The sequence below is a fragment of the Eurosta solidaginis genome, chromosome 2 (assembly GCF_040869045.1).
Source record: "Eurosta solidaginis isolate ZX-2024a chromosome 2, ASM4086904v1, whole genome shotgun sequence".
Taxonomy (NCBI): Eukaryota; Metazoa; Arthropoda; class Insecta; order Diptera; family Tephritidae; genus Eurosta; species Eurosta solidaginis.
Window position 1 is genome coordinate 158,667,671 of NC_090320.1, and position 27,873 is coordinate 158,695,543.

Consider the following 27,873-nt stretch of genomic DNA (forward strand, 5'->3'; position numbering starts at 1 on the left):
TATCATGGCAAAATTGATCTTCAATTGTTTTAGAGTATCATTTGAATATCTTTCACAGTTATTTTCTGAACATTTTTCAATCGTTCTGGTTAAGACTTTTTGAATCATTTTTGTATACGATTATCATGCATTTTTTCTTCATATCTCATACAAAATTGTATACTACATGATAATCCTGTTTCATCAGGGGAAGTAAGCATGCTACAGTGAGCTATTTGAACCACAGGTAATGAGCGATATACACGTATGACCACAACATCCAACGTCAGCTATGATCGTCAGCATCTTAAAATACTATACGATTGAAGGAAGATTAAGCGAAAATAGTAATATTTCCACGTTTCGTATTATTTTATTATTACTCGATGTTTTTGAGGATCGCATGTGTTGAAGCCGTGTCCAGATATTTCATGAGAGTTTCACCTGCGGTTCGAATAGTTTACAACTTTCGTAGGATCTAACCATTATATATTATTTCTTGTCTTGAAGAATATTTTTGTATTAATAATAAAAGTTTTATATGTATATTTTTTTCTGAGCTTCATGATTAAAAAAATGTGTGTATATGAAAGAAATAAGATTTTAAATGAAGTGTCAAAGTTTAACAAGTATAAATTCATTATTTAGTCAACAAAGTTAGTCAGAAACGTTTCAGAAAGCTGAATGAAAAATGATTTTAAATTTTTGAGCACCTAATTTGATTCAATTATAATTCTAAAATCTGATTGAAAAACTAAATTCAGTTTTTGATCATCAAAGGTGAATAAATTTGATTATTCTTTGAAATACTAAAATTTAACCATCAAAGATCTTCAAAAACTATTTCAAAAGTGATGGAAAAATGTTCTTCAGTTCAAAATGCAATCACCTACATAAATGATGTGTGGGAATGGTGCGAAATCTGAAATATGTTATTTATACATATGCATATATCGTCTTCCGTAAGAAGCTAAACAACCAACGTTCTTAACAAATATTGTTAATATTGGGCACTGTTTGTTCAACTATTGAGCTTAAAAAGAAGAAGAGGTCTACTAACTTTTAAAAATTTGTACAGATTTTTTTCCACAAAGTGTATGTAAAGGACAACATTCCTGTGAAATTTCAACATGATACCTTTAACGGCTTTGGATTTGCGGCTTGCAAATATTTTAAATTTTCTTCTTCCAAAATTTTACCAAATAAATATTTCGCGTCATAAATGCAACCTACATATGATTCCTATGATTTTTATGAACAGTCTGGAAGATATTGTTAATTAGAATATGGTTATATCAAAATACGAAAAAATTGTATGTGCACTTATTACGTTTGATATGGAACTCCTCACATAAACATTCATAGCTGTCGGTTTTTGGTAATGAATTATCGTACTTTATTGCATTGTATAGTGATGGCAAACTTCATGCTAAACTTGATATCTTCAACGCTTAAAAACTTTCCTTCTTCTAAATGTGCGCGGCCCACTTTTCTTCATAAATTGAACCCACCAGTTTAATCGGTCAATGGTAATAAATTTCGTGTTTTTCCATTTTTCCAAATATGACGAAATCTTTCAAAGTCTCGATCTTATATCCGTGGCTGTCAAGGCGTAAATGCGCGGATTCTTTCTTGGATGACAGCTAGTAGTCTTTTCCTCATTTACCGCAAGACGCACTCTTTTGCTTCTTTATCTAATCCAGAAAAAGCAGAACTCAAAGCACGTTTGTTAAGGCCAATAATATCAATATCAATAATATCAATACGACAGCAATATACGCTCTTATAATAAATTGTACCTTCACGGTTTAGTTCTGCTGCTAAACGCAAAAAAAATTTGGAGTAAAAACAGCACTTTAAGGTGCTGCTGTATATATAAACTAAAATAAGTGTTATCGTAACACCAGAAGGAGTGTTATTTTGACTCCTTCAGGGGAGTAAATTTAACACATAAAAAGAGTATTTGGAAACAGCACTTGAAGGGTGTAAATTTAAGTCCAAAAGGGTGTAATAGGAATAATCCCAATACGTGTAGTTTTAACTCTAAATAGGTAATAGAAATACCCCCAATAGGTGTAGTTTTGACTCCGAAAAGTGCTGAAAAAGGTTAAATCAGCTCTATATATGTATGTATAAAAACTTCCAGAATCTCCCAAAAAATGTATATGAAACCAAAAATATTTTTTTATTCAATAAAAGAGTCACTTATATACACAAGTAAAACAAGTAACACATTCTTATGGCTTATTATTGTCAGCATTTGACTTTATAATAGTGTAATACTTAACATATTCTTATGTATAAAACCAAACATATTTTTTTGTTCAGTAAAAGTGAGAATCAATTAATTACACAAGTAAAAATGACTTGTTATTGTCAGCATTTGACTTTGTAATAGTTTAAAATTTAAAGTATTCTTAAACGCACTATTTACACAAAAAGTACATCATTTATTATTATATAGATATTAGAATTCATACGATAGCACTCATAAGGCTTGTTACATTTCAGATCGTGAAACGGTATAAAAATAGTTTCTTCCAAAGAAGCCAGCTCGTATACATTAAGAGTATCATTGAAAAGTTTGGTGTTATAATATTTAAGATAAAATATTATTCTACTATTGATAATATAAATGGCCTTTATCTATCCAAATAAAAGAAATTCGTTTTGTTTTCTTAAAAATAACATGAATCCTGTTCTATAATGGAATCCGTATTTATATTTAATCCATGTTGAAGAAAATATGTTATATGTTTCATATTCTGGTAAAATCATAGAAAGACCAAGGGCGAAATTTTCGTCTACGTCAGAGCAGTTTATAATTGTTTTCTTCCCAACTGATATTTTGTTTATTAAAGCACCTTTCCACAAAATACTCATTTTGATTTGATACTTTTTGGCCAGAGATTTACATATATTTTGAAAATTTACTTGGAATTCTTCGATTGGTGAATTTATCTGAAAAAAATTTGAAGAAAAACGCACCATAGATAAAAAAATTTGGAATATTTCGGTCCCTGGCCCACTTACCGGAAAAAAGTTTTAATAAATGTAAAGAGCTACCATTGTACCAAATTTGAAGAAAATCGCACTATAAATAAAAAGTTTGGAATTTTTCTGTCCCTGGTCCACTTCCCGGAAAAAAAATAATCCGAAATATTAGAAGAGGCAGAAGGCTACCAATGTACCAAATTTCGAGGAAATCGGGCGATAAATAAAAAAATGTTGGTCACTGATCCACTTCCCGGAAAAAAATGCGTCTTTATTTTTCCTAAACCTGCTCGTGGTAATAGCAAACAAACCCCCAAAAATTTTACTATCGCACTCACATTATGGAAAGTTATAAATTTGTTCACTGCTATCTCGAGTTGAATCCTTGTTTCTTGTTCTGTGCCGAGCGAACTTTATATGAAGGTAGTAGCCTCAGCAGGTTTAAAAACTGATTAACCAATCTGAAAATAAAACTTGAATTATAGTTTTTTTGCATACAATTCTTATAGGAAAATGTGGTCCTGGTATTACAACGCTTCCAACCGTCTCTTTCAAAACCTCTTCTGTGAATTTGATATAACTTCGCCCGGAAGTAATTAGGCTGTTGGCTATTGTATGATTATAACGCAGTTCAAAATCGAAAGAAATCTGCAAAGTATTATAAGTTAGTTATTAAAATCATTTTCAAATATTTTGTTGCATACTAGGGACAATGTTGACTTCAGTTTTTGTTTAATTTCTCCCGAATTTCCATCAACAACACATGTTTGGAAATAATTTATATCAAATTGTTCAGATATGCTGTTAGGTCCCTCTGCGTTCGATTCATTTAAACTTTCATTAAGATTTCTGCGTCTTTTACTATTAATGTTTTTGAATTTTGAAACCAGGTATCCTGAATTGTCCGCAGGATTGTAAAATAGTTCCTATGGGAAAACTCATAGTAGTACGGTTAAAATGAAAAAAAAAACGCACTTACTATTCCTCCTATTTTGCTGGTACTGCATTTGTAAAACGAAAAATTGTCAACAATTGCCTTGGCAAGAGCAATTTTTTGTTCTCGAGTGGGATAATTTCCACAGTTTTTGCGCAAAATGTTTACGGCTTCACGTACTAATATACGCCGTGAAGAATCATTTAATGTTTTCCGTAGGTTGTATTCCTCAATAATGTAACCAACATCACCTTCCTTAATAAAGTTTAATAATACCTATGAAGATAATACATTATTGTCACTGTGCATGTACATACATATATATGTATTAACATTTTTATATCCGAAGGGCAGAATAACAATGAAAATGCATATTCTGCACTCAGGATCATTTTCCGCACTTACCTATTTTCCAATTGTTTGTAAATTTGAACTTGGCACCTCAGCAATCACATTTTTTTCTACTACGCCTGTGTCAAAGAGTTCCAGGAAGAAATACGAGCAACTTGCAAACTGATTAATTTTGTCCATTATTAATTGCGTTTCATCTACAGGAACTTTATCACGGTCCAGCAATTTGATATTGTTATTTTACGGGATATCAAATTTTGAACAAACTGTAATAAACATTTAATATAATTAACCAAAATATGTATGTGGTATAAACACACGAGCAAGAAACTTACTAAAATGAAGCACATCTTTTGCATCGGTGCTTACATTAATATATTTAGTTTCACTGCGCCTTTTTACTTTGACAAACTTTTGTTCTTTTATTACAAAACTTTTAGCGAAATTCTTATTTACATAACAGAAAGTAATTCGAGAACTTATTTTCACGAACGATTCCACTGAATTCAAACCGAAGCCATGAAAAATGATACATGCTACACGTTCAATATTTAGTTTTGCAAGCAATATTTAGAGCATGAAAACAGCTGATTATCTCGCTGAAGCGGCGGTTAACACGAATTGATTGTATGTAGATGTGTAGTGTATGTAGCACAATCTAACTACCCCTAACGTAAAATTACACCACACTTTTTGACTTTACACCATTTTAGTGTAGCAAAAGAGCATTGACACCAACATTAGAGATAGCTTAATTCAAAAAGTGTAGAGCTTGCACTTTTTTTTGCGTGTACAATTATCTTCTTCAGCATTATGTAAGAAATCGCACGAGGGGAGTCGCCATGTATGAAGCCTCGTGGTTTTGGATGGCTGCGAGAGGTCCTTCCCAACCTATGTATATTGGAACGATTTTCAGTTATACCTTGTAAAATTTGGTTTTGAGACAAACCGGTTTCGGCATTGTGCCATAATCAGTTCGTTCTAATCTTCTGTTGTCGTTTGTCTTGTACTTATAGTTCTTAGGAACCTGAGCAGGTATTGTCAAAATTGATGCTTGTGAATATTTATGTGTATGTACTGTGTGCTCATTCAGAACTGAGGATGGTTTTTACTGATCGATTTGTTTGGCTGAAAAAGGCATGTAAAAGTCAGTAATTCTAGTCGTTTGACCTTCTTTATGGGTTTATTTAGTTTATTTAGTACGTTTTTTATTTTGTGTTTATTTGTTGTTTTGTGTTTGTCTGTTATACCTGTGTGATTAGTTTGTTTCTTGTAAACAAATTTTAAAGGCTCAAATTTTGTGTCAGAAATTGTGTTTATCTATTCGTTTATTATTCTACTGTCGAATGTTTTCTGTTTGTAGATTTCCATCTTTTCGAATACGTTGAGACGTCGGCCTTTAGCTTGTATGTGAAGGACCCAAACTGCTTTATTGACGTTTGCTTGGGAACATTCATCTTCCGCCATGTGATTCGCGAAGTTAAACTCTGGTATAATGTTTAGATTACGTGTTTTTTGTTGTATACGTCGTGGCTGGTGAACCGATCCTCTGGGTTTGTGTTAGTTCCTAGTTTCCGCCCTAGATTGTTCGATGCTTTGAACGCTGTGTTAATGTTGTATTTTTTAAATAAGCTTGCCAATTTACATGTTGCTTTTCCAGTATACATATGTCATATTCGTCCAGGTGTTATTATTTTCCTTTTCATTATATCTTTTTGGTTCTCCATGCGTCCAGATTAAGTTCAAAGGTCACAATATAATGAGACAATATGTGAAGAATAAGCCCATTAAATGGGGATTCAAATTATGGTGCAGGGCAGATTCTTCTACGGGATATTTACTTCAGTTTGACATGTATACTGGGCGAAAAAATAGCGGTCCTGAAACTGGTTTGGAGGAATAGGTGGTGTTGCAATTGTGTGAAAATTTACAGGGCTTGGGTTGCGAACTATACTTTGACAATTTTTTCAACTCTCCTAATCTTCAGTACCAATTGACAAAAATGAATATAAAAGCTTGTGGGACAGTACGAGCAAATAGAAAAAATATTCCAAAGAACGTGCCAGCCGACAAAAATATGAAACGGGGTGACATTTTCACGACCAGTAGCAATGGAATTTCTTTCACAAAATGGATGGATAACAAAGCTGTATTTATAGTGACAAATTTGTTATCTCCCATACCGACATCTACAGTCAAGAGGCGGGCTCAAGGTAGTGGTGAGAAGATGAGTGTAACATGCCCTGAAAATGTTGTAAAGTACAATAGAAACATGGGAGGGGTCGATTTAATGGACCAAAAAGAAGCATGCTACGAAGTGGATAGATAGGCTAAAATAAAATACCACCTACGATTAATTTTCGACATGCTGGATATCGCTATGAATAATTCGTATATAATTTATTGCAAGCTGCACGAAGCTAAACGCATCGAAGGAAGTTCGATTTTAATTCTAGAATTTCACCAGGTAGTAGTTCGGTAGCTAATTGGCAGTTTTACATCTCGACAAAGGTCTTTGAAGTCAGTTGTTATGATCAGAAAGCGAATATCTCTAGCTTATAAGCACGGAGCACCCTCACATATAATGAAGAAGGTAACTAACAGGAAAAGATGCGTACAGTGTGCAAAAAATCGTGTAGAGAATCGCACAAATAACATTTGCTCTACATGTAATGTTCGCTTATGTTACACTTCAGAACTTAATTGTTTTGCAGAATATCACTAATATTTATTATGTTCAAGTACTTAATAGAAAGTTTGTTATTCCTAACATAATTTGTTTTTATTTTAAAACAAATCTGCGCAACTACTTTTCTTTCTAGAAATAAAAACATGTATACCTTACCGCATATAGGGACATATATGTCCCCTTTGAAAAAACACATAAATATAAAAATTAAAAATTTTTTTTTTTCAATTTTATGTTGAACTAAACCGAAATAAAAAGATACAAATTTGTTACTACCTTGGTTTCCTTATAAACGTGAAAGGGTTAAACACAATTTCTGACACAATATTTGAGCCTTTAAAACTTGTTTAAAAGAAATGAAAATCGACATACGCACAACGCCGAAACTGGTTTGTCTCGAAACCCAATTTGATAAGGGATGACGCAAAGTCGTTCCAATACACATCATTTATCCACCCTGTCGGAAAATCAACGAAACAAGATAAGCCTTCCCAACCCTTAAGGACCTGGTGGTGTTGCTCAAAGTCATTTGACAAAGCCTTATTAACTTTTCACGGAGCTAAAATTCAACGTACAAGTAACTTCTTTTAGCACTGTCAAAGGCTGCTTTGAAGACGTCAAAAAGATAATGATTGTAGTAGTGATAGCTTTTACCAGGTCTGAAGCCAAAAAGTTAAGAGTCATTCAGTTTATTGATTATGGGCTTTAGTCTTACGCACAGTAAACTTACTTACTTACTTAATTGGCGCTTAACCGTCTAAACGGTTATGGCCGTCCAACAAGGCGCGCCAGTCGCTCCTTCGCTCCGCCAACCGGCGCCAATTGGTCACACCAAGGGAGTTTAAATCGTTTTCCACCTGGTCCTTCCAACGGAGTGGGGGCCGCCCTCTACCTCTGCTTCCATAGGCGGGTTCCGATAGAAACACTTTCTTGGCCGGAGCATCATCTTTCATTCGCATAACATGGCCTAGCCAGCGCAGCCGCTGCGTTTTAATTCGCTGGACTATGTTGATGTCTGCGTATAGCTCGTACAGCTCATCATTAAATCTTCTTCGGTACTCGCCATCACTAACGCGTAGAGGTCCATAAATCTTTCGAAGAACTTTTCTCTCGAACACTCCCAAAGCCGCTTCATCTGCTGTTGTCATGGTCCATGCGCACAGTAAACTAGATAGAACCTTATACGCGATATTAAGCTCATTCCGCGACAACTAGCGCGGTTTGGATCGCTTTTTTTGTAGATTGGGTAGAGCACACAAATTCCAATCTGGAGGCATATGCTCATCGGACCATATTTTGCATAGAGGCTGTTGCGTGCTCTTTACCAACTCTTCGCCTCCGTGTTTGAACAGCCCGGCTGGTACTCCCTCATTTCCTAGCGCCTTGCGACTCTCACCTTAAAATAATCGGGTTCCGGAACGTGTTTTATATCATTGGCGATTGGGTTATTGAATTCATCCTCTCCTCTGTACGCCAGTTACAAGGTGGCCATTATCATACCGCGCATTGCTGGGCCCATACGCAGCGGCTCCCTAAAAGTAGTGTTCTCATTTTCCGAGGCAGTGCTACGTGATCGATTTGGTTTCATGTTCTTCGATCAGGAGACAGCAAAGTGCGGCAGATAACCATATTTCGAGCCGCGGCGAAGTCAATCAGCCTCAACCCATTGGGAGATGTCACAACGTAAAGCCTAATTTTCCGACTGTGGGGCAAAAGACTCCTTCCTTGCCCACACTTGCGCTAAATTCGCCTAGGATTATTTTAATATCATGCCGGGCAGTCATCGTATGTCTTTTCTAGTTTTTCAGCTAAATTCTTGAAACTAAGAACATACTTCAGAATCCCTGACAATGTACCATGGTCCAGAGATCGTAGAAATTCAAAAAATCGCCCGAACTTGGAAATTTTGCTTCGAGTCTGGAGGAACTTCCCATTAACCCAGAGACCTGATACTTTGGAAAATTTTCGTTTGAGCTATTAGGAGTTTCCCGATAAGCCTCAGAACTTTTAACGAAGCTTTAAGCTCTAATAGGTTGTGATATTTAGGATGGGGCAAGGATCGAGTTATTTAGAAAGACCATTTACAACATGTGGAATATTGCAACCGGTATTTGAGTAACTTCCCGCAGAACTAGATTTTTGAAACTAAGAACTAACTTCAGAACCCCAGGACATAGCAACACAAAGGAAAAAGTTTTCGTTTCCAGGGACCGTGAAAATTTAAAAAATGGTCCGAATTTAGACTTTTTTCTTTCGAGTTGTAATGAACTTGACGAAAATCCCGAAACTTTGAAAGAAAATTTGGGATTTATTAGGTTATAAAATTTAGGACAAAACAGGAACTTCCCAATAACCCAGAGATCTGATACTTTGAACGAAATTGCGCACTCTAACAAGTTGTAATATTAAGGATAAAAAATTGCTTAAAGAGAAATTTTTCGTTTCTTCTGGCCCATTTATATAAGGGAAGAACTTAAGACTGTTTCATCTTTTATTATACTCAGCTGAGCAGAGTATATTAACAAAGTATATTAACCTTGTTCGCATAACGGTAATCCGTAACGGCATAAACTAATCGAGATAGGTATAGACTTCTATATATCAAAATGATCTGGGCGAAAAAAGAAATTCATTTAGCCATGTCCGTAGCCATGTTGGTACGTATCTTCCTGGGCGCTCATCTCAGATCGCAATTTAAAATGAACGAAAGCGGACTATAACCACGCCCACTTTTTCGATATCGAAAATTACGAAAAACTGAAAATGTGCGATAATTCATTACCAAAGACGGATAAAGCGATAAAACTTGGTAGGTGCGTTGACCCTATAACGCAAAATAGAAAACTAGTAAAACTATGGACAATGAGCATGGCACCGCCCACTTTTAAAAGAAGGTAATTTAAAAGTTTTGCAAGCTGTAATTTGGCAGTCGTTGAAGATATCATGATCAAATTTGCAGGCACGTTACGTCTATTACTATATGTATGCTGAATAAAAATTAGCAAAATCGGATGACGAACATGCAAACTTTAAAAATAAAAATTTTTTTAAGTCAAATTTTAACAAAAAATTGAATATCTTTACAGTATATAAGTAAATTATGTCAACATTCAACTCAAGTAATGATATGGTGCAACAAAATACAAAAATAAAAGAAAATGTCAAAATGGGCGTGGCTCCGCACTTTTTCATTTAATTCGTCTAGAATACTTTTAATGCCATAAGTCGAACAAAAATTTACCAATTCTTGTGAAATTTGGTAGAAGCATAGATTCTTTGACGATAACTGTTTTCTGTGAAAATGGGCGCAATCGGTTGAAGCCACGCCCAGTTTTTATACACAGGCGACCTTCTGTCCTTCCGCTCGGCCGTTAACACGATAACTTGAGCAAAAATCGATATATCTTTACTAAACTTAGTTCACGTACTTATCTGAAATCACTTTATCTTGGTATAAAAAATGGCCGGAATCCGATTATGACCACGCCCACTTTTCCGATATCGAAAATTACGAAAAATGAAAAAAATTCCATAATTCTACACCAAACGTGAAAAAAAAGATGAAACATGGTAATTGGATGGGTTTATTGACGGAAAATATAACTTTAGAAAAATCTTTGTAAAATGGGTGTGACACCTTCCATATTAAGTAGAATAAAATGAAAAAGTTCTGCAGGGCGAAATCAAGAGCCCTCGGAATCTTGGCAGGAAAACTGTTCGTTGTATTAGATATAAATAAATTAGCGGTACCCGACAGATGATGTTCTGGGTCACCCTGGTCCACATTTTGGTCAATATCTCGAAAACGCCTTCACATATACAACTAAGAGCCACTCCCTTTTAAAACCCTCATTAATACCTTTAATTTGATACCCATATCGTACAAACACATTCTAGAGTCACCCCTGGTCCACCCTTATGGCGATATCTCGAAAAGGCGTCCACCTATAGAACTAAGGCCCACTACGTTTTCAATAATCATTAACACATTTCATTTGATACCCTTATCGTACAAACGCATTATAGTCACCCCTGGTCCACCTTTATGGCGATATCTCGAAAAGGTGTCCACCTACAGAACTAAGGCCCACTCGCTTTTAAAATACCCATTAACACCTTTCATTTGATACCCATATCGTACAAACGGATTCTAGAGTCACCCCTGTTCCACCCTTATGGCGATATCTCGAAAAGGCGTCCACCTATAGAACTAAGGCCCACTACGTTTTCAATAATCATTAACACATTTCATTTGATACCAATATCGTACAAACGCATTCTAGTCACCCCTGGTCCACCTTTATGGCGATATCTCGAAAAGGCGTCCACCTACAGAACTAAGGCCCACCCGCTTTTAAAATACCCAATAACACCTTTCATTTGATACCCATATCGTACAAACAGATTCTAGAGTCACCCCTGGTCCACCCTTATGGCGATATATCGAAAAGGCGTCCACCTATAGAACTAAGGCCCACTACGTTTTAAATAATCATTAACACCTTTCATTTGATACCCATATCGTACAAACGCATTCTAGTCACCCCTGGTCCACCTTTATGGCGATATCTCGAAAAGGCGTCCACCTATAGAACTAAGGCCCACTCCCTTTTAAAATACCCATTAACACCTTGCATTTGATACCCATATCGTACAAACAGATTCTAGAGTCACCCCTGGTCCACCCTTATGGCGATATCTCGAAAAGGCGTCCACCTATAGAACTAAGGCCCACTACGTTTTAAATAATCATTAACACCTTTCATTTGATACCCATATCGTACAAACGCATTCTAGTCACCCCTGGTCCACCTTTATGGCGATATCCCGAAATGGCGTCCACCTATATAACTATGGCCCACTCCCTTTTAAAATACTCTTTAATACCTTCCATTTGAAACCCATGTCATGCAAACACATTCCAGGGTTACCCTACGTTCATTTTGCTAAATGGTGATTTTCCCTTATTTTGTCTCCAAAGCTCTCAGCTGTATATGTAATGTTCGGTTACACCCGAACTTAGCCTTCCTTACTTGTTTTTTATGTTAATGTGAGTTGTAAGTTTTTGCAAACAACTTTCAGAAAAACGATCAAGTGTCTAGTATTCAACTCTCCTATAATTTTTATCAATTTCACAACACTGATGTTAATTATCATAATATCGAAAGATATATGTGACAGTTGTAGGTAAAAAGCAAAAGAAAACAAAAACAGCTGAGCAGAGCGCACAGAGTATATTAATTTTGTTCGCATAACGGTACCCCGTAACGGCACAAATTAATCGAGATAGATATAGACTTCTATATATCAAAATGATCTGGACGAAAAAAGAAATTCATTTAGCCATGTCTCTCCGTTCGTCCGTCCGTCCGTCTGTCCGTAAACACGATAACTTTAGTAAATTTTAAGATATCTTTATGAAATTTGGTATGTAAGTTCCTGGGCCTCAATTCAGCATGCTATTTAAAATGAACGAAGTCGGACTATAACCACGCTCGCTTTTTCGGTATCGAAAATTTCGAAAAACCGAAAAAGTGCTATAATTCATTACCAAAGACGGATAAAGCGATGAAACTTGGTAGGTGGGTTGACCTTATGACGCAGAATATAAAATTAGTAAAATTTTGGAAAATGGCAGTGGCACCGCCCACTTTTAAAGGAAGGTAATTTAAAAGTTTTGCAAGTTATAATTTGGCAGCTGAGTGTGTAATGTTCGGTTACGCCCGAACTTAGCCTGCCTTACTTGTTGATGTAATTTTTGTTTTGTTATTTTTTCATAACCTACCTAGCGTTCTTTTAAGGCCGCTTGTAACAGATTACAGCTATTGATTGTTTAATAAAATTATCTCACAAAAAAATAAAAAATGTAAACATTATTTTTTTTGAGGTGGCAATACTGTTTCATTGTTTGAAAAATTGTATAATTGACAACTAACACAAAAAAGTCAAAGTAAAATTACCTTCTTTTGTTGTATCATGCATGGCGGAACTGTACAAGTGACGGCCAGAAATTAATACTTTTTTTATCTGATTGGAGCTTCTAAAGGCAGTACTAATCTGACATCTGGCCATCGAACTACAAACACAAAGTACATAGATTTTTTATGTATGTTTTATGTATGTCGCCCTGCTGCCGCCTTGTATGATTCCGTCGTGGTATCATGGCAATGGCCTTTGAGAATTAAGCTAATGATATATACATAGGTATGTTTATAGCACGGGTATGCATAGAGATACCTGTTCTTTTTTCTTGTGTGACGTTCATGTCCTCTTAAGGAGTTTCGGGACGATCTGTTAGGAGTCTTGACGGTGCTCAATGGTGTCATATTTGGGTGTGTCTTTATTATATGGTCGGGAATGTGATCGCTCGATATGCCGGCAGTGCTAAAGGTATTTGGGCTGGCGATGTCGGGATTTAAAACAATTCTGGGTACTCCAGGTGCATTTGAATTTGGTGAATTACTGGGAACAGCATTTTCATTATGGATTAAACTATTACTGATCATAACGCGGGAGGCACCATCGAATCGATCTTTTAGATTGTCGCCAATCACACGAAAATTCGCAAGACGCATCCAACAGGTCTTTACCGTGCAGGAACCAGACATTCCGTGGCATTTACATTCTTGCCTCATCTCCGCTTGTACGTGCTAAAAATTAAAAAAATATTACTTTTATAAATAACAGGTAATTGCAAGCAGGAGGAATTGTTTAAATATGATTAGAAATACCGAAACTGTCTCAAAACCATTAATACATTTCATCGATTTCATACTAAAAAAAAATTAAAAATGGGTGAATGTACTTAGTATGTACGCGAGTTATGTATACGGAAAACGTTCCCTTAACAATATATAATAATATAACACCCAACTCAGTAATTGGCCGCACCCTCTAGGATATAAAATAAATAAAACTGAAATAACACTATTGTACTAACAACAAAAAGTGGCAGTGCAGTGATCGCAATAAACTTCTAGAACACCACCCACAAAATATTGAAATAAGTGGCAAATATCTGGCATATATCGGGCATAAAGAGGAAGCGATAGTGCGAAAAAACAGGCACCAACCCAATAAACTAAAATTAAACAAAGCAAAGATAATACGACCTAGGAAGGGAAATGGCTCAAAATCCAGCTCAATTATTAGACGTAAACCTGGTGGAAGAGCTTGCCAGGAGGGAACAACAGCTAGAGCAGCCTAAAAACGCATATATTGAATTGCAACAACAACACCAACAACAACAGCAACCTCAAAGCCAGACAGCGACCAACACCGAATTGATAGATTATTTAAAAGCATCTACCAACTAACTGCATATATTCAATGGCCAAGGCGATGTAACAGTGAATTCATTCTTTTGCATTACGGACTATTTGATATCAACGATAAAGAACTGAAGTTAGAGGCAGTAAGGAAAATTGTTTATAAAGCCGTCCAATACGAAGCAAAGAATGTCATAATTAATATACCTAAACCAGACAACTGGACGATGATTAAGGACACGTTAAAATGCGGATCAAACCTGATACGGGGCCACATGAAATATACCGGAAAGTAACAAATCTGCGGGTAAATATGATGAGTGAAATAGCGGTAGAATTACAAAATATAAAATATAAGGCAGATTAGTTGATTTTGTACTATAGAGGAGGACAACTGCAAAGGAAATAACACAAGGTAGCTTGTTAGATTAAATATACGAGTGTACAAAGTTAGGTGAGATAATAAAATTATGAACCATAGAAGATTCGAAGATACATGCAAACGACCAGAATACAGGAAAATAAATAGAAGAGATGAAAGGTTAAACTACAGAGAATGGCCCAGGAAATATCTGAACACAGACCGATACGACAACCAAAGACCTGAATTTACTACTGATATAAATACAGGACATCACCATTCGGAAAAAAATTGAAACTAGTATCGCCTCTGGTCGAAATTCCACCAAATTGTATTTTTGTCATCTCAGTCTATGCATCAAGTGTTGGAAATACAGCAAACTGCTCTAACTTACTTAAATTTTTCATTAAAATTTCGAATTTGATCTACGACGTTGTACTTTTTGATTGTATTTTCTTAAATTTTCTACAAACTTTTCAAATGTAATTATGATGTTTTGGTATAGAGCTCCTTAAACAAAAATAAAAAAATTATGTAAAATCAAATGAAATTGACATAGAATTATGGTGAAATTACTTGAAATTGAATTAAAAATAGGTTTTACCACACCACCCGGAAGGTCCCTGTTGGCGCATTACCGAAGTTAGTTTTGGGTGCTCGGTTACCCAGTAGGCCTATATCACCCATACACATATATCGCCCATTTACTTCAATAGTGTCATAATTCAAAAAACACGAACTTTTAGTTAAAAACGAAGAAATGGGCTAAAGGAATTTAGCCTATCTCACGCCACGTTAGCTATGCAATTGGCGCTTTAGCGAGTTTAATTTTTTATAAATACATATGTAATATGTAAGTGTGACACAAAACGAAAATTTCGTGTAGAGTAGAGGATATCTTCATAAAAAATAAAATAAAAATATAAAAAAATTATGTAATGAGGAATAAGGCAGAGTTTACTAAACACATTTTAATGAAAGAAAAAAATAAAATGCTTAAATTGCGAAAAAATTAAGTGAAGTGAATAAGCAATTCCATATAAAAACGCAATAAGTGCACTTAGAATTTTTCCGGGGTTTAATGTTATCATTGTGGAAATATGAAATTTCTAACGTTCGGATATTTAATGTTGGGATTCCCATTGCGATCTATGTACGTAATTAATTTGTATTGCATTTGTAAACACTCCATTTCATGAATATATATGACCATATCTACCATAAAATATCGTCTGTGAACGATATAATACTAAGATATAACAAAGCAGAATAAATTAGAAGAAAAGAAAAACAAATAAAAACATTGAAATTATTCACGCAAACATATTTACTAAAATGGAATTAATTTCATAACTTTTAGCGACATAAACAAATTGGGGTTGTGGGACCTAAGCATCCGATTAATGGATATATAATCCATCAAAGTTAGCTTAATAATAAATAAGTGGGTAATATACTGCCTATGCAATACGGCCGCCATGATGCCGGTTGCCGTTTTCACTTAAAACCAAGGGACGTTTTTTTTCGTTTAATATACAACGTGAAATTTTCCGATTCAGTCAAGTTGCATTTAAATAATAATAAACTAAGTTGAAATAAAAGAATATAGAATAAAATTAAATAAATTAGCATAAAAGACAATATAAAAAAATTTTATGTTATATATTTGTAACTGTTTTTTTTTTTTTTGTTCAGTATAAGACGCACTTTATCTAAAATGAGGATTAAATCTGCAAATGCAAAAACATTTTCGGGCAAATTTGCCATTTTTTGTTATAAATAAATTTAGTTAGTTTCAACAAAAGTTAACTCATTATTTGTGATTTCATGTTTTTTTGAAAACAACAAAAAACAAAGAGTCTGTTAAATAAATACATGTATTTACGTGTAAGTGAAATTTGCCACAAAAAATGGGCCTGTCAAAAATTAATTCTATAGAAGATTTTTTGGTAAGCTACAAATTGTTTTGGACAACAAAAGTTAACTCATTATTTGTGATTTCATGTTTTTTGGAAACAACTAAAATAAAAAAAGGGCGTGTGGCACTCGGGGACTGCCGCGGTAAAGCTGTTGCATATTATCAAGTTATACAATTATAATATTTATTCAACATTTTGTTTTCTTTGATATTAATTGAAGTTTTGTCTTTGATATTAATTCAAGTTAACCTTTTTAAGCGTGGTGACCGATAAGAAAACAAATTTTTTACTTTTATTGAATAAATGAGAAATTAATATTTAACTTTCACTTTAACTTTGATTTTAACTTTATTTTTAACTTTAACTTTAACTTTCACTTTAACTTTAACATTCACTTTAACTTTAACTTTAACTTTAAATTTAACTTTAACTTTAACTTTAATTTTAACTTCAACTTTAACTTTATTTTTAACTTTAACTTTCGCTTTAAAATTAACATTCACTTTAACTTTACTTTTAACTTCAATTTTAATATTCACTTTAACTTTAACTTTAACTTTAACTTTAACTTCAACTTTAACTTTAACTTTAACTTTCATTTTAACTTTAACTTTATTTTTAACTTTAACTTTAACTTTCGCTTTAACTTTAACATTCACTTTAACTTTAACTTTAACTTTATCTTTAACTTTAACTTTAACTTTAACTTTACCTTTTAATTTAACTTTAACTTTAACTTTAACTTTAACTTCAACTTTAACTTTAACTTCAACTTTAACTTTAACTTTAACTTTAAATTCAACTTCAATTTTAACTTTAACTTTAACCTTAACTTTAACTTTAAGTTCAACTTTAACTTTAACTTTAACTTTAGCTTTAACTTTAACTTTAACTTTCATTTTAACTTTAACTTTAACTTTATTCTTAACTTTAACTTTAACTTTCGCTTTAACTTTAACATTCACTTTAACTTTAAATTTAACTTTAATTTTAACTTTAACTTTAACTTTAAATTTAACTTTAACTTTAACTTTAACTTTAACTTTAACTTTATCTTTAACTTTAACTTTAACTTTAACTTTACCTTATAATTTAACTTTAACTTTAACTTTAACTTCAACTTCAACTTTAACTTTAACTTTAAATTCAACTTCAACTTTAACTTTAACTTTAACTTTATCTTTAACTTTAACTTTAACTTTAAATTTAACTTTAACTTTAACTTTAACTTTACCTTTTAATTTAACTTTAACTTTAACTTTAACCTTAACTTTAACTTTAACTTTAACTTTAACCTTAACTTTAACTTTAAGTTCAACTTTAACTTTAACTTTAACTTTAACTTTAGCTTTAACTTTAACTTTAACTTTAACTTTAACTTTAACTTTAACTTTAGCTTTAACTTTAACTTTAACTTTAACTTTAACTTTAACTTCGACTTTAACTTTAACTTTAACTTTAACTTTATCTTTAACTTTAACTTTAACCTTAACTTTAACTTTAACTTTAACTTTAACTTTAACTTTAACTTTAACTTTAACTTTAACTTTAACTTTAACTTTAACTTTAACTTTAACTTTAACTTTAACTTCAACTTTAACTTGCAAATGCCCACTGTAAACAAATCTTTGCAACAATTGCCATAACCAACAGGTACTTATCACTCTTTTTTTTGAAACTTTTCCCCATAAGCGACATAAATTAGTAATAAATTTCCAAAAAACAATATATTTTCCAGGTTGTTACGAATTTTGAAGCGATTCCACATGAAAACATGACCACCCTTGGATGAAGATGAAGAGAAGAAACTATCAACGGATGCGAAGTATCTATACAAAATTGCTAATGCTATTTCGAATGGTTACGTTCCACATTCACTGGCTATGATTACACCGGGCCCTATAAATCATGCTAGATGGCTCACAAAAGCCTGTAGAATCCTTCGTCTTTACGCCAAAATCAACACTCCATCCGAGAATTTAAAAATCTTGGCAACATACATAATGTTCGTGTACGTTCCCATGTATTTTAACGTCAAATATTATAAGCCGATTGTATACGGTAGTCTGAGTTAGTTGTCCCTTAAACCAGAGGCACCAAGACAGCAGCAAGCTTGACGTAATTTTGAAATATTTCTTGCCCAATTCCGCGGCAGACGTACCATGAGACTATGTACAGCGAACAATACGAAACAGCCTTTTCAGCATTTTTTATTTAAGCTTTAAAATTTTTTTTAATTCAATAATCTATTTTCTCTTCTCGCATCCACAATAGCAAAGAGCTGTTATGTCCGCAGGGCGTTGCTATATTTAAAATGGAAAATGCAACTTACCTTGTGAAAATTTCTTGCATTTTAACACGTCTTTAGAAGGAAATAATTCATGAAATAATTTCCTTTGACGGCGATAGTGCAAATTAAGTATCGATTTGACTACCTTACAGTGTTATGTTGGGTAAGATTGAATGGGCCAGTCCATGAGGACCTCACATAGACTAAATGAGTCCGTAGTGTAATCAGAACTTTGTTTAATGACCGAACTGTAAATCCCTATCAAAAACCAGGACCTACGTTATAAAATAAGTTCGTCCTCTTGGCAAATACTAGAAGCTTTCTAGGACCTATGTCACTTGCTGCTTCTAGATCTGAAAGATGTATCACTCCTAAAAGCTGGAGTCTTAGCCAGGCAAGCGCAGCGAGCGAGCACAAAACGTGCTCGATCGTTTCCTCCTCCAACCCGCACTTCCTGTGGCATGTGACGCCAGAAGGCAGTGTCCAGTCAGGATACCCGCCATGAGCCTACAGCCCTCCTTTTTAATGATAGAAGCAACGCCGTTAGTCTAAGGTTGTAAGACGTACACATAATCTTCGACAATTTACAGCTCCGCGCTTGAAACCACTTCTTTCCCGCTTGGTCGATCTGTAATTAATAACGGTATACTACTATGGCCGTGTAGTCTTCGTTCAAGCTGCCTCGAGGCATTGAGCTTCGTTGCAGTTGTTAACTCTATGTTCTTTGCAACCAAGTCTACAGGTGGAATGTGCAGATGGCATATGGTGCAGCCGTAGGGGTGCTTTTCAGGGCTCCTGTAATGCTTGCTCGTGATAGCCTATATAATTTTTGAGATACGCTCCTCTCCACGTTAAGCCTCCACGACAGCTTACTGCCTAGGATGATCTAGATATTTTGTGCAAGCTTTCTTCTTCCTAACTTAGGCCTGGTCCAATTTGGGACCTTGTACCTCTTAGTAACCAAGACCATATCCGTCTTCTCTGCGCTGGCTGTCAACACGTCATTAGATGACCAGGTATGAATGCCCAGAAGGTTATGACAACTGCAATGTCATTTGCGTAAACCGCAGGTTTACGGGTCCCTCATCGAACCGCTTGAGCAGTCCGTTGAGGATCATCGTCCACAGCAGAGGTGATAACACCCTACCCTCCTGCGTGCCCATGTCCACTGGTTTCGTGGCTTCATACAATCCACATTGTGAAATAATCTTTCTTCAATTTAACATGGATCATCTTGATAGAGCTAGATAAACTTTAATGTAGTTAAGACCATCCACGATCGACCATTTAGAAACATTGTTGAAAGCACCGGCAAAATCGAAGAAGACTCCTAGAGCATACTCCTTAAATTCAAGGGCTTTCTCTATGTTTGTTAGCACAGTGCAGTGTCTACCGACCTGCCTTTGGTGTACGTATGCTGTGTTTTGGAGAGCAGTTTTTCATCCACGTTGGACTTTACGTACAAATCCATCAGTCTCTCAAAGGTGTTTAGCAGAAATAATGTTATGATTATGGGCCTGTGTCCTTGGGATACATGTGACCGGTCTCCCCCGCCTGTCGTATGATAGCTACACGAGAAGTTCTCCAAGAGTGCGGTACATGATTCAGTCTTATGTACCTATCGAATATTATTTTAAGCCATTCCACGACCGCTTTATTTGAAAGTTGTAGCATGGTCGGGAATATACCATCTGGACCCGACACTTTAAACTTAGAAAGCATCTTCCACGCCCATTCGATCTTGTATCGGTCGCCACGCCCGGCACTACCCGCTCCGTGATCGAAATGTGAGTGCTGTATGCTGGCTCTTGTGAATCATCTCCCGATAGGAAATGTATATAGAAAAGTGCCTCAAGTGACTCCCACTATTTCGCGACTATTCCCCGTTATCTTTATTTATTAGTCCCTGGATTATTTTTCCCCTTGCTAGGACTTTCCTCAACCGTGCTGTTTCGCTGGAGCACTCGCAAACATTTTTTTTCATGAGACTCTTCACCCAGGAAATTTCACGCTTGTAGATCCTCAATAGATCCTAATGCTCGTCCCGGCATTCTTCATATTCCGCGGTCTTTGCCAGCTTAAACATTTCTTTTACCTGTCTTCTGTATTTTCTTGGAGGGTAAGCTATGTTATGGCAGTCATAAGCGTCCTCCTCCAGTTCCTCCACATTGGAAAAATCTTTGGGATGCACCAGTTTTTTTTTTTTTTAGTTCCTTGACCTGGTGTCTTTAAAGGTTCTTCTCTTCTCTTACCTCTTTAAGGGAATGCTGAAGCTGATATACGCGGGGTAGGATGTTCTAGCAAGAACCTTCAAAAAGGAGTTTTATAAAGAATATTCCATATAAATAATAATGGTACAGATTTAAGGTCTCTCGAATACTTACATTTTATTTCATTTGCCTTTTATAAGCATCTTTTTTTTGTGGATGGTTATTAGCTAGGATACTTTTGAGTTTCCATCACACGCTTCTTGTTAGGAGGGAACGGCCAAAAAAATTAACGATAAAAAATATATATGGCTGATAGAGTTAATCGGTGCGTGCATTGTAAGGTTCATATGGGCACGTTAAGTCGTACTTTTCCATTGTATGGATGATTCACATATTAATACATTTACACTGTTTCTTTCGATATTGCCACACGCTCGCAATCTTTCACGCAAGCGATGTATATTCAGCAAAAATCAGCACAGCATGAGCCCAATTTTCGTATAGCTTTTGATATTTCCACAAAAACCAAAGTATCTAAAGTAACTGCAACAACCTGAGTAAGAATTCATAAGATCAAGTAATCTCTACAACACGCTAAATAAAACTTATTGCCGCAGCAAAATTATGTAGGTATTTGCATGCGTACATATGTATATACATGTGTTTGCATACCTATTAAAAACAAAAAATCATGGGGAGCAACTGTATGAATGGCCCAATGACCAACGATTGTAACTTAATTTTGTGATCATTTGTATATGGCTGCCCTTATGTAGAGGTGGTGCGCTGGCTTAACTAACCAAAAATCACTGACTCAAGATGCGGACAAATAACATCAAAGTACTTTAGGTCATAGTTTTCAAAACGGGGTAGGACCTCCGCAGTCGTTTGGCAAGCTCTTCGATGGTATTTCTGCCAAAAAATCGGATCGAGGAAATAATTTCGGTAGTGGTTTTGAAAAATTTTAAAAAGCTTACTCACACGACTATTTTAACACTCTCATTTCAGTCGTTGGTAAGAGGGATAAAGCAATTCAGCCACAGTGGTGTAAGGCAACATTGTTTACTATTAAATATTCTTATTGCATAAGACCGAGAATTCTTGAAACGGATCACTTTTGACATGACTTAAGCAAGGAATAATATTGTAATTGTATCTTAAACGGTAGACAAATGGGATCCTTAATTTGCTTTATCGGCGTTAAAGGAAATTATTTCATGAATAATTTGCATCTAAATGCACGAAACTTTCATGAGTTTAGCTACATTAACTATTTTAAATATGGCAAAACGCTACACAGACTTGACAAATTTTTGTTATTGTGAATGGCGGAAGTCAAAATATAGTTTACTTAATTTTTTAAGAATTAATGAGCTCAACACCGGTAAATAATAATTGTTATTCAAATATTATTTAGTTTATAGGGGAAAACTGAAAAGAAGGAAATATTTACTAGTAAATTGCGATGGTCCCATTTTAAAAACCTCCTGTTGTTGTTGTTCTTGTAGCAGTGCTTCGCCCCATCCAATGGGTGTGGCCAATCACAAATTGTCATCAATGGCATCTAACGGGAGTTCAAGGAAACTTGCTGTTTCAACAGGGGTGGACCATAATGAGAGGGGTTTTAGAGGCGTTGGTTCCACAATACAATTGAAGAGATGGTTGGTGTCATGTGGGTACCATTGCAAGCAGGCATACATTTTGTATGTCGGCGTTGATTCTGGATAGGAAAGAGTTTAACCTGTAACAGTACCCAGATCGAAGTTGAGCTAGAGTGACGCGCGTTTCCCTAGGGAGAGTGCGTTCCTTCTCTGTCAGTTTTGGGTATTTTTCTTTAAGTACTGGATTCACCGGGAAATTCCCGGCATAGAGGTCCGACGCCTGTTTGTGGGACCACTGAAGACCAGCTTGTGCTTTTTTGCTTCATACGGCTGTATTCTTAGGTGCCGTAATTCCTCATAATGCTTACGGAGATGACCCCTTAAGCCCTTGGACGGTGTAGCCTCATCAGTCAGATGTCTGTTGGGATACCCAGGCTTCTGGGTATTAAAAACCTCCTCGTCATCATCGTCAGGCAAATTGGTAATGTTTTTTCCAAATTTGAGACATCCTTTCTTTACTTTACTTTGTACAAGCTGTGCGTTTTGTTATTGTAAGGAAGGATTCAGTTTTTCTCAATAAATAAAATAATAATTTTATAAAAATTATAATTTACCGGTGTAAAGCCCATTGGTTGATGAAAACCTTGAGTAAAATTTAATACACCATTTAACATATATGCAAGTATAAAAACATAGCTTTGACAGTTTCAAATAAGTATAAAACATTTTAAATTAAATTGGTTTTGTTTTCTTTCTTCTTGGACTCAGAATGAAGTCTTCTTCTTCCTATTTTCCATGATTTATGTACCTCCGAAGAGATTTACGCCGAGGTTCACTTTCAATTCGCTTCGTGATCCTTTTTAATCTGCCCTACAAATTGGCGGGACGGGACCTAAATGGTTTTCGCTGACTCCGAACGGCATCTGCAAAGCAGATAAATTTTCACTGAGAAACTTTTCATTGCAGAAATACAATTGCAAAATCACTTCCGCTTTGCTATTCAGATTAGAAAAAATTTTCTTTAAATTTTGATGTCACTTTCCCCGGGAGTTGAACCCAGGACCCTCGGTATAATGGGCGGAGCACGCTACCACTAAACACCGGTCGCCAAATGTAGAATGAAGTGATATATACTAGATATTTTGATATCTGTTCCTCGTGCTGCATTAAACCAGCATATCGACACGACCAAAATACCAGAAGCAGTGCTAAGCCGCAGCCCTCCACTGCTAGCAATTTTTCTCACCAGCCGATTGCCCCATACATTCCGTCTTCTCTACAGTTTTAGGAGAACGATCAAGTTCAACGCCGAGACAGTAAGCTCCTCTCGCTGTATTCTTCCCACCACAAATGTGTGCTTAACACGACCCCCAGCTTCGGTTCCCTCCAACGTTCTTTATTGTTCCCTGCTTGTTGTGCACGTTTGCAATGTCGGCCCTGTTTAACGCCTAGATATCCTTTCGCCTTGCACAACAAAAATGTCGAATCATTTGGCAAAACGGAGCGACGAGTAAAAAATATTCAGAAACAAAAATTTGGAGTAAATAATAAATAAAAGCAACCTCCGAAAAATTTTTAAGCCGAGCTTCTCTTCCAATTTGCGTCATGCTTCTTTTAATTTTCCCTACAAATTGGCCGGACGACACCTTCATGTTTTATGCTGACTTCGAACGGCATCTGTGAGGAAGATGTTTTTTCACTGACAAGCTTTTCATGGCACAAATACACTCGGAGTGTTTTTCAAATCACTACCGAGGGGCGACCCCGATTACATTTTTTTTCTAATTGAAAAAACTTGTTTCTAAATTTTTAACGTAACTTTGCCCGAGAGTTGAACCGAGGGGAGGCCGCTTCCACCACAGCTCAGCGGCCGCCTTCTGTCAGGGTGAACATTTTATTCGTATTATAGTTTCGTTTATTGAGCTGCTCTAGATTACTTAAAATATTTCACATAATTTTGTTTAATGGCAATCTTTCTTGCCTGAGTTCCTCTACTTATTGTTTTCTGATTCTGCTCAAAACTAAACTAGAGTAATCTAGATCACAAATTTCTGCACCAGCTTTTTTGTTAGAGCAAAAGATGAAAATTTGTAACATCTAATTTCGTGCGCAGTTTCGGCGTCGGATTCGTGCTGGGAAAGAGACTGTCGCCAAGTACTGGCGTTCACGGTGGACGAACGTCTCGCCGCTATCCGAATAAAAGCAAAACTTTTTAATATATCATCTGCGCCAATGCACTGACAGAGAAGAAAGACGATGAGGTTTAGAACGCGCATACAAGGGCTTCCCCCTCATGATGTAAAATTCCTGCTTGGCGACTCTAAAGCCAAGGTGGGCAAATAAGGTGTTTTTGGCCTCTTAGTAGGAAAGTTCAGCATACAATGATGTGATGGACTGAGTCTGATGGACTTGGTCATATCCAGCACGAGGATCATGCATACAAAAATTCATCAAACTACATGGCTGTCCCCCGATCGAAATACACGGAATCAAATCGACCACGTTGTGATAGATGGATAGCATGCATCCAGTGTTCTAGATATGCGCACTATCCGAGGACATGACATCGATTCGGACCATAATCTCGTCGCAGCCAAAATACGCGACGGCCTGTGCGCGGCTAAAACAAAGGAACAAAAAACGCAAGGAAAGCTAGACGTGGAAACGCTGCAATCGCAACAGACGCCCAATGATTTCGCAACTCGACTCTCACACCTGCTCTATGAGAGCACAAGTCAACCACACGGAATGCAGGAGCATACCTCTAAATCACTTCGTACCACCGCTGAAGAAAAAATTAGTTACCGGCAGCCACGAAAAAACAAGTGGTACAATGAATAATTCCGCGTTGCAACCGTTAGACGAGCGCAACAAGAAGAGCGTGTGGACGCCACAGTAAGTTGATACGCCTTTTTTAGGAAGAAAAATAACAGAGGCAGAAAGGCGTTAACCCGCTTTTAGTCCGGTGCAAACTCCTGTAAGAACGAAAATGGCGACCTTCAACTGATGTCCTAAATGGGGAGAGCGATGTACCGCACAGGGATGATGAACTCGATACCACGATCGAATCAATGTCATGATGATGTAATCAATGTAATAAGTGCGGCTTCAGACCTGGTAAATCTATCATCGATCAGATTTTCACAATGCACCAAATCTTGGAAAAATCCCGCGAAAAAAGAATTGACACACATCACCTCTTCTTCGATTTTAAGGCTACCTTCGACAGAGCGAAAAGGAGTTGCATATATGCCGCTATGTCTAAATTTGGTTTCCCCTCAAAACTTATACAGCTGTGCATAATGACGTTGAACAACAACATCAGTGAGAATTGGGAAGGACCTCTCCGCCGTTCTAAACTAAGCGAGGATTCAGATAGGGTGACCCCCTATCGTACGATTTCTTTAATTTGATGCTGGAGAAACTTTTATTAGCTGCAGAACATAACCGCTCTAGAACAGCATTCTATAAAAGCGTGCAATTACTGGCGCATGCTGATGTTATTGATATCATAGGTCTGATATTATCTGCTTAATCCTAACTGAAAAAGAAGTGGGAAATAAGGGTTTGATGGTGATGGAGGACAAAACGAAGTACCTGCTGTCATCGAGCAAAGAGTCAGCCCATTTGCGCCTAGGCAGACATGCTATTGTTGGAAGCCATAATTTCGCAAACAGCCAAAGACTTTGTTTATTAGGGAACCAGAATTAACAAAAGCAACAACTTCAGCTCTAAAATCCAGCGAAGAATCACTTTCGCCAATAAATGTTGCTTTGGACTAGGTAGGCGATTGAAAATTAAAACCCTCTCTGGGCAAAAGAAAATAATGCTCTACAAAGTCACTTATCGTACCCGTCCTGCTATATGGTTCAGAAGCATGGAACATGGCAACATCAGATGAAGCGGCTCTGAGAGTGTTCGAGAGAAATGTTCTTCGAAAGATGTACGGACCTCTACGCATAGGCGGAGGCAAGTACCGGAGAAAATGGAATGATGAGCTGTACGAGCCTAACGCTGACATTAACATAGTCCATACAATTAAAACGCACCGGCTACGATGGCTACGCCATGTTATGCGAGTAAAAGCTGACGCTCCGGCTAAGAATTTTTATCGGAACCCGCCTATGGTAGCATAAAAAGAGGGCGGCCCCACTCCGTTGGAAGTACCAGGTGGAAAACGATTTAAATTCCTTTGGTCTGACCAATTCCCGCCAGTCAGCAGAGCGAAAAAGGGACAAGCGCGCCATTAAGTGGGGTTTTTAAAACTTTGTTTCATTTCATTTATTTCATAATCAACATTTCGACATGCCATACGAATATCAATAATACGGTAAACAAATGGGACACCTAGCTTGCTTTATCAGTATCAAAGCAAACCATTTCATGTTTTATTTCTTGCATATTTTAATGCTTGAAATTTTCATTGATTATGCCCAAATTACATGTGCAGCAGCTTTGCTTGCAACGCTGCTGGTTTTGCTGCTGTTTGACTGTTTTGTAAACACATGTACAGTTATATTGACCTGACAGCTCTATTCAGCGACAATTGTCAAATTTTCAGTAATATTTTTAAACTCGTTTAATATTGGATTTTTTGAATCCAAAATCAATTTAAAATTAAAAAACTTGTTTTGAATATAATATCAACTATATTCACTATTCCAACGCCGTTCGAAATTGACAACTATTTCCTATTATGATATCCAAATACTATCAAAATTACATATTGATAATTTTAAATGAATATTCAATAAAATTGTAAAAATTGGAAATTTTTCTTTCGTGTCCAAAATGTTTTTTTTTATATTCCGTGGGATTTACATTTGCCTGCTTTTGCAGTGGTTCTCACCAACGAGTTGCATCATCACCTAGCGGGCCACATACATACGTGTCTATTCCCTCAAACTATGATTTTAAAGATATGCACGGCTACGCCGTAGGCCCTGTCTCTACAGTCATCAGCTTCTTGTAGCTTCTAGGCCCCACTTTTTGCGCTGCATTCCCTATGACGATATGAGCTAAGAATATAAAAAAATTTAAGCATTTCCTTTATATAAATGGACAAAAATACCGAAAAATGTGCCGTTATACAAAGATATATTCTTGCTGAACTTTGATTTTGAAATTTTGACACAGAAATTGTAAAAATATTAAATAATAGTACATATCAGAGAAATACGTCAAGCTACATTAATTTTTAAGTTACTTGAAAATTGTTCATATATGTGAAGCTTGATTCGCTACAAGTGAGTATGATTGCTTTCAACTCATAATTAT

General features: G+C 35.9%; 1 protein-coding gene across 3 annotated transcripts in view; it reads right to left on the reverse strand.

Moving 5' to 3' along the window:
* Positions 1 to 27,873, reverse strand: part of wg (wingless) — a 336,654-nt gene that overhangs the window by 39,435 nt on the left and 269,346 nt on the right. For all 3 annotated transcript variants that reach the window (XR_010949684.1, XM_067766362.1, XM_067766361.1), the window contains exon 4: positions 13,185 to 13,597. Coding sequence is in view for 2 of the 3 variants with exons in the window: in XM_067766362.1 (XP_067622463.1) it covers positions 13,185 to 13,597 (413 nt within the window). In the remaining variant the exon portion in view is untranslated. The remainder of the gene's footprint in view (positions 1 to 13,184; positions 13,598 to 27,873) is intronic.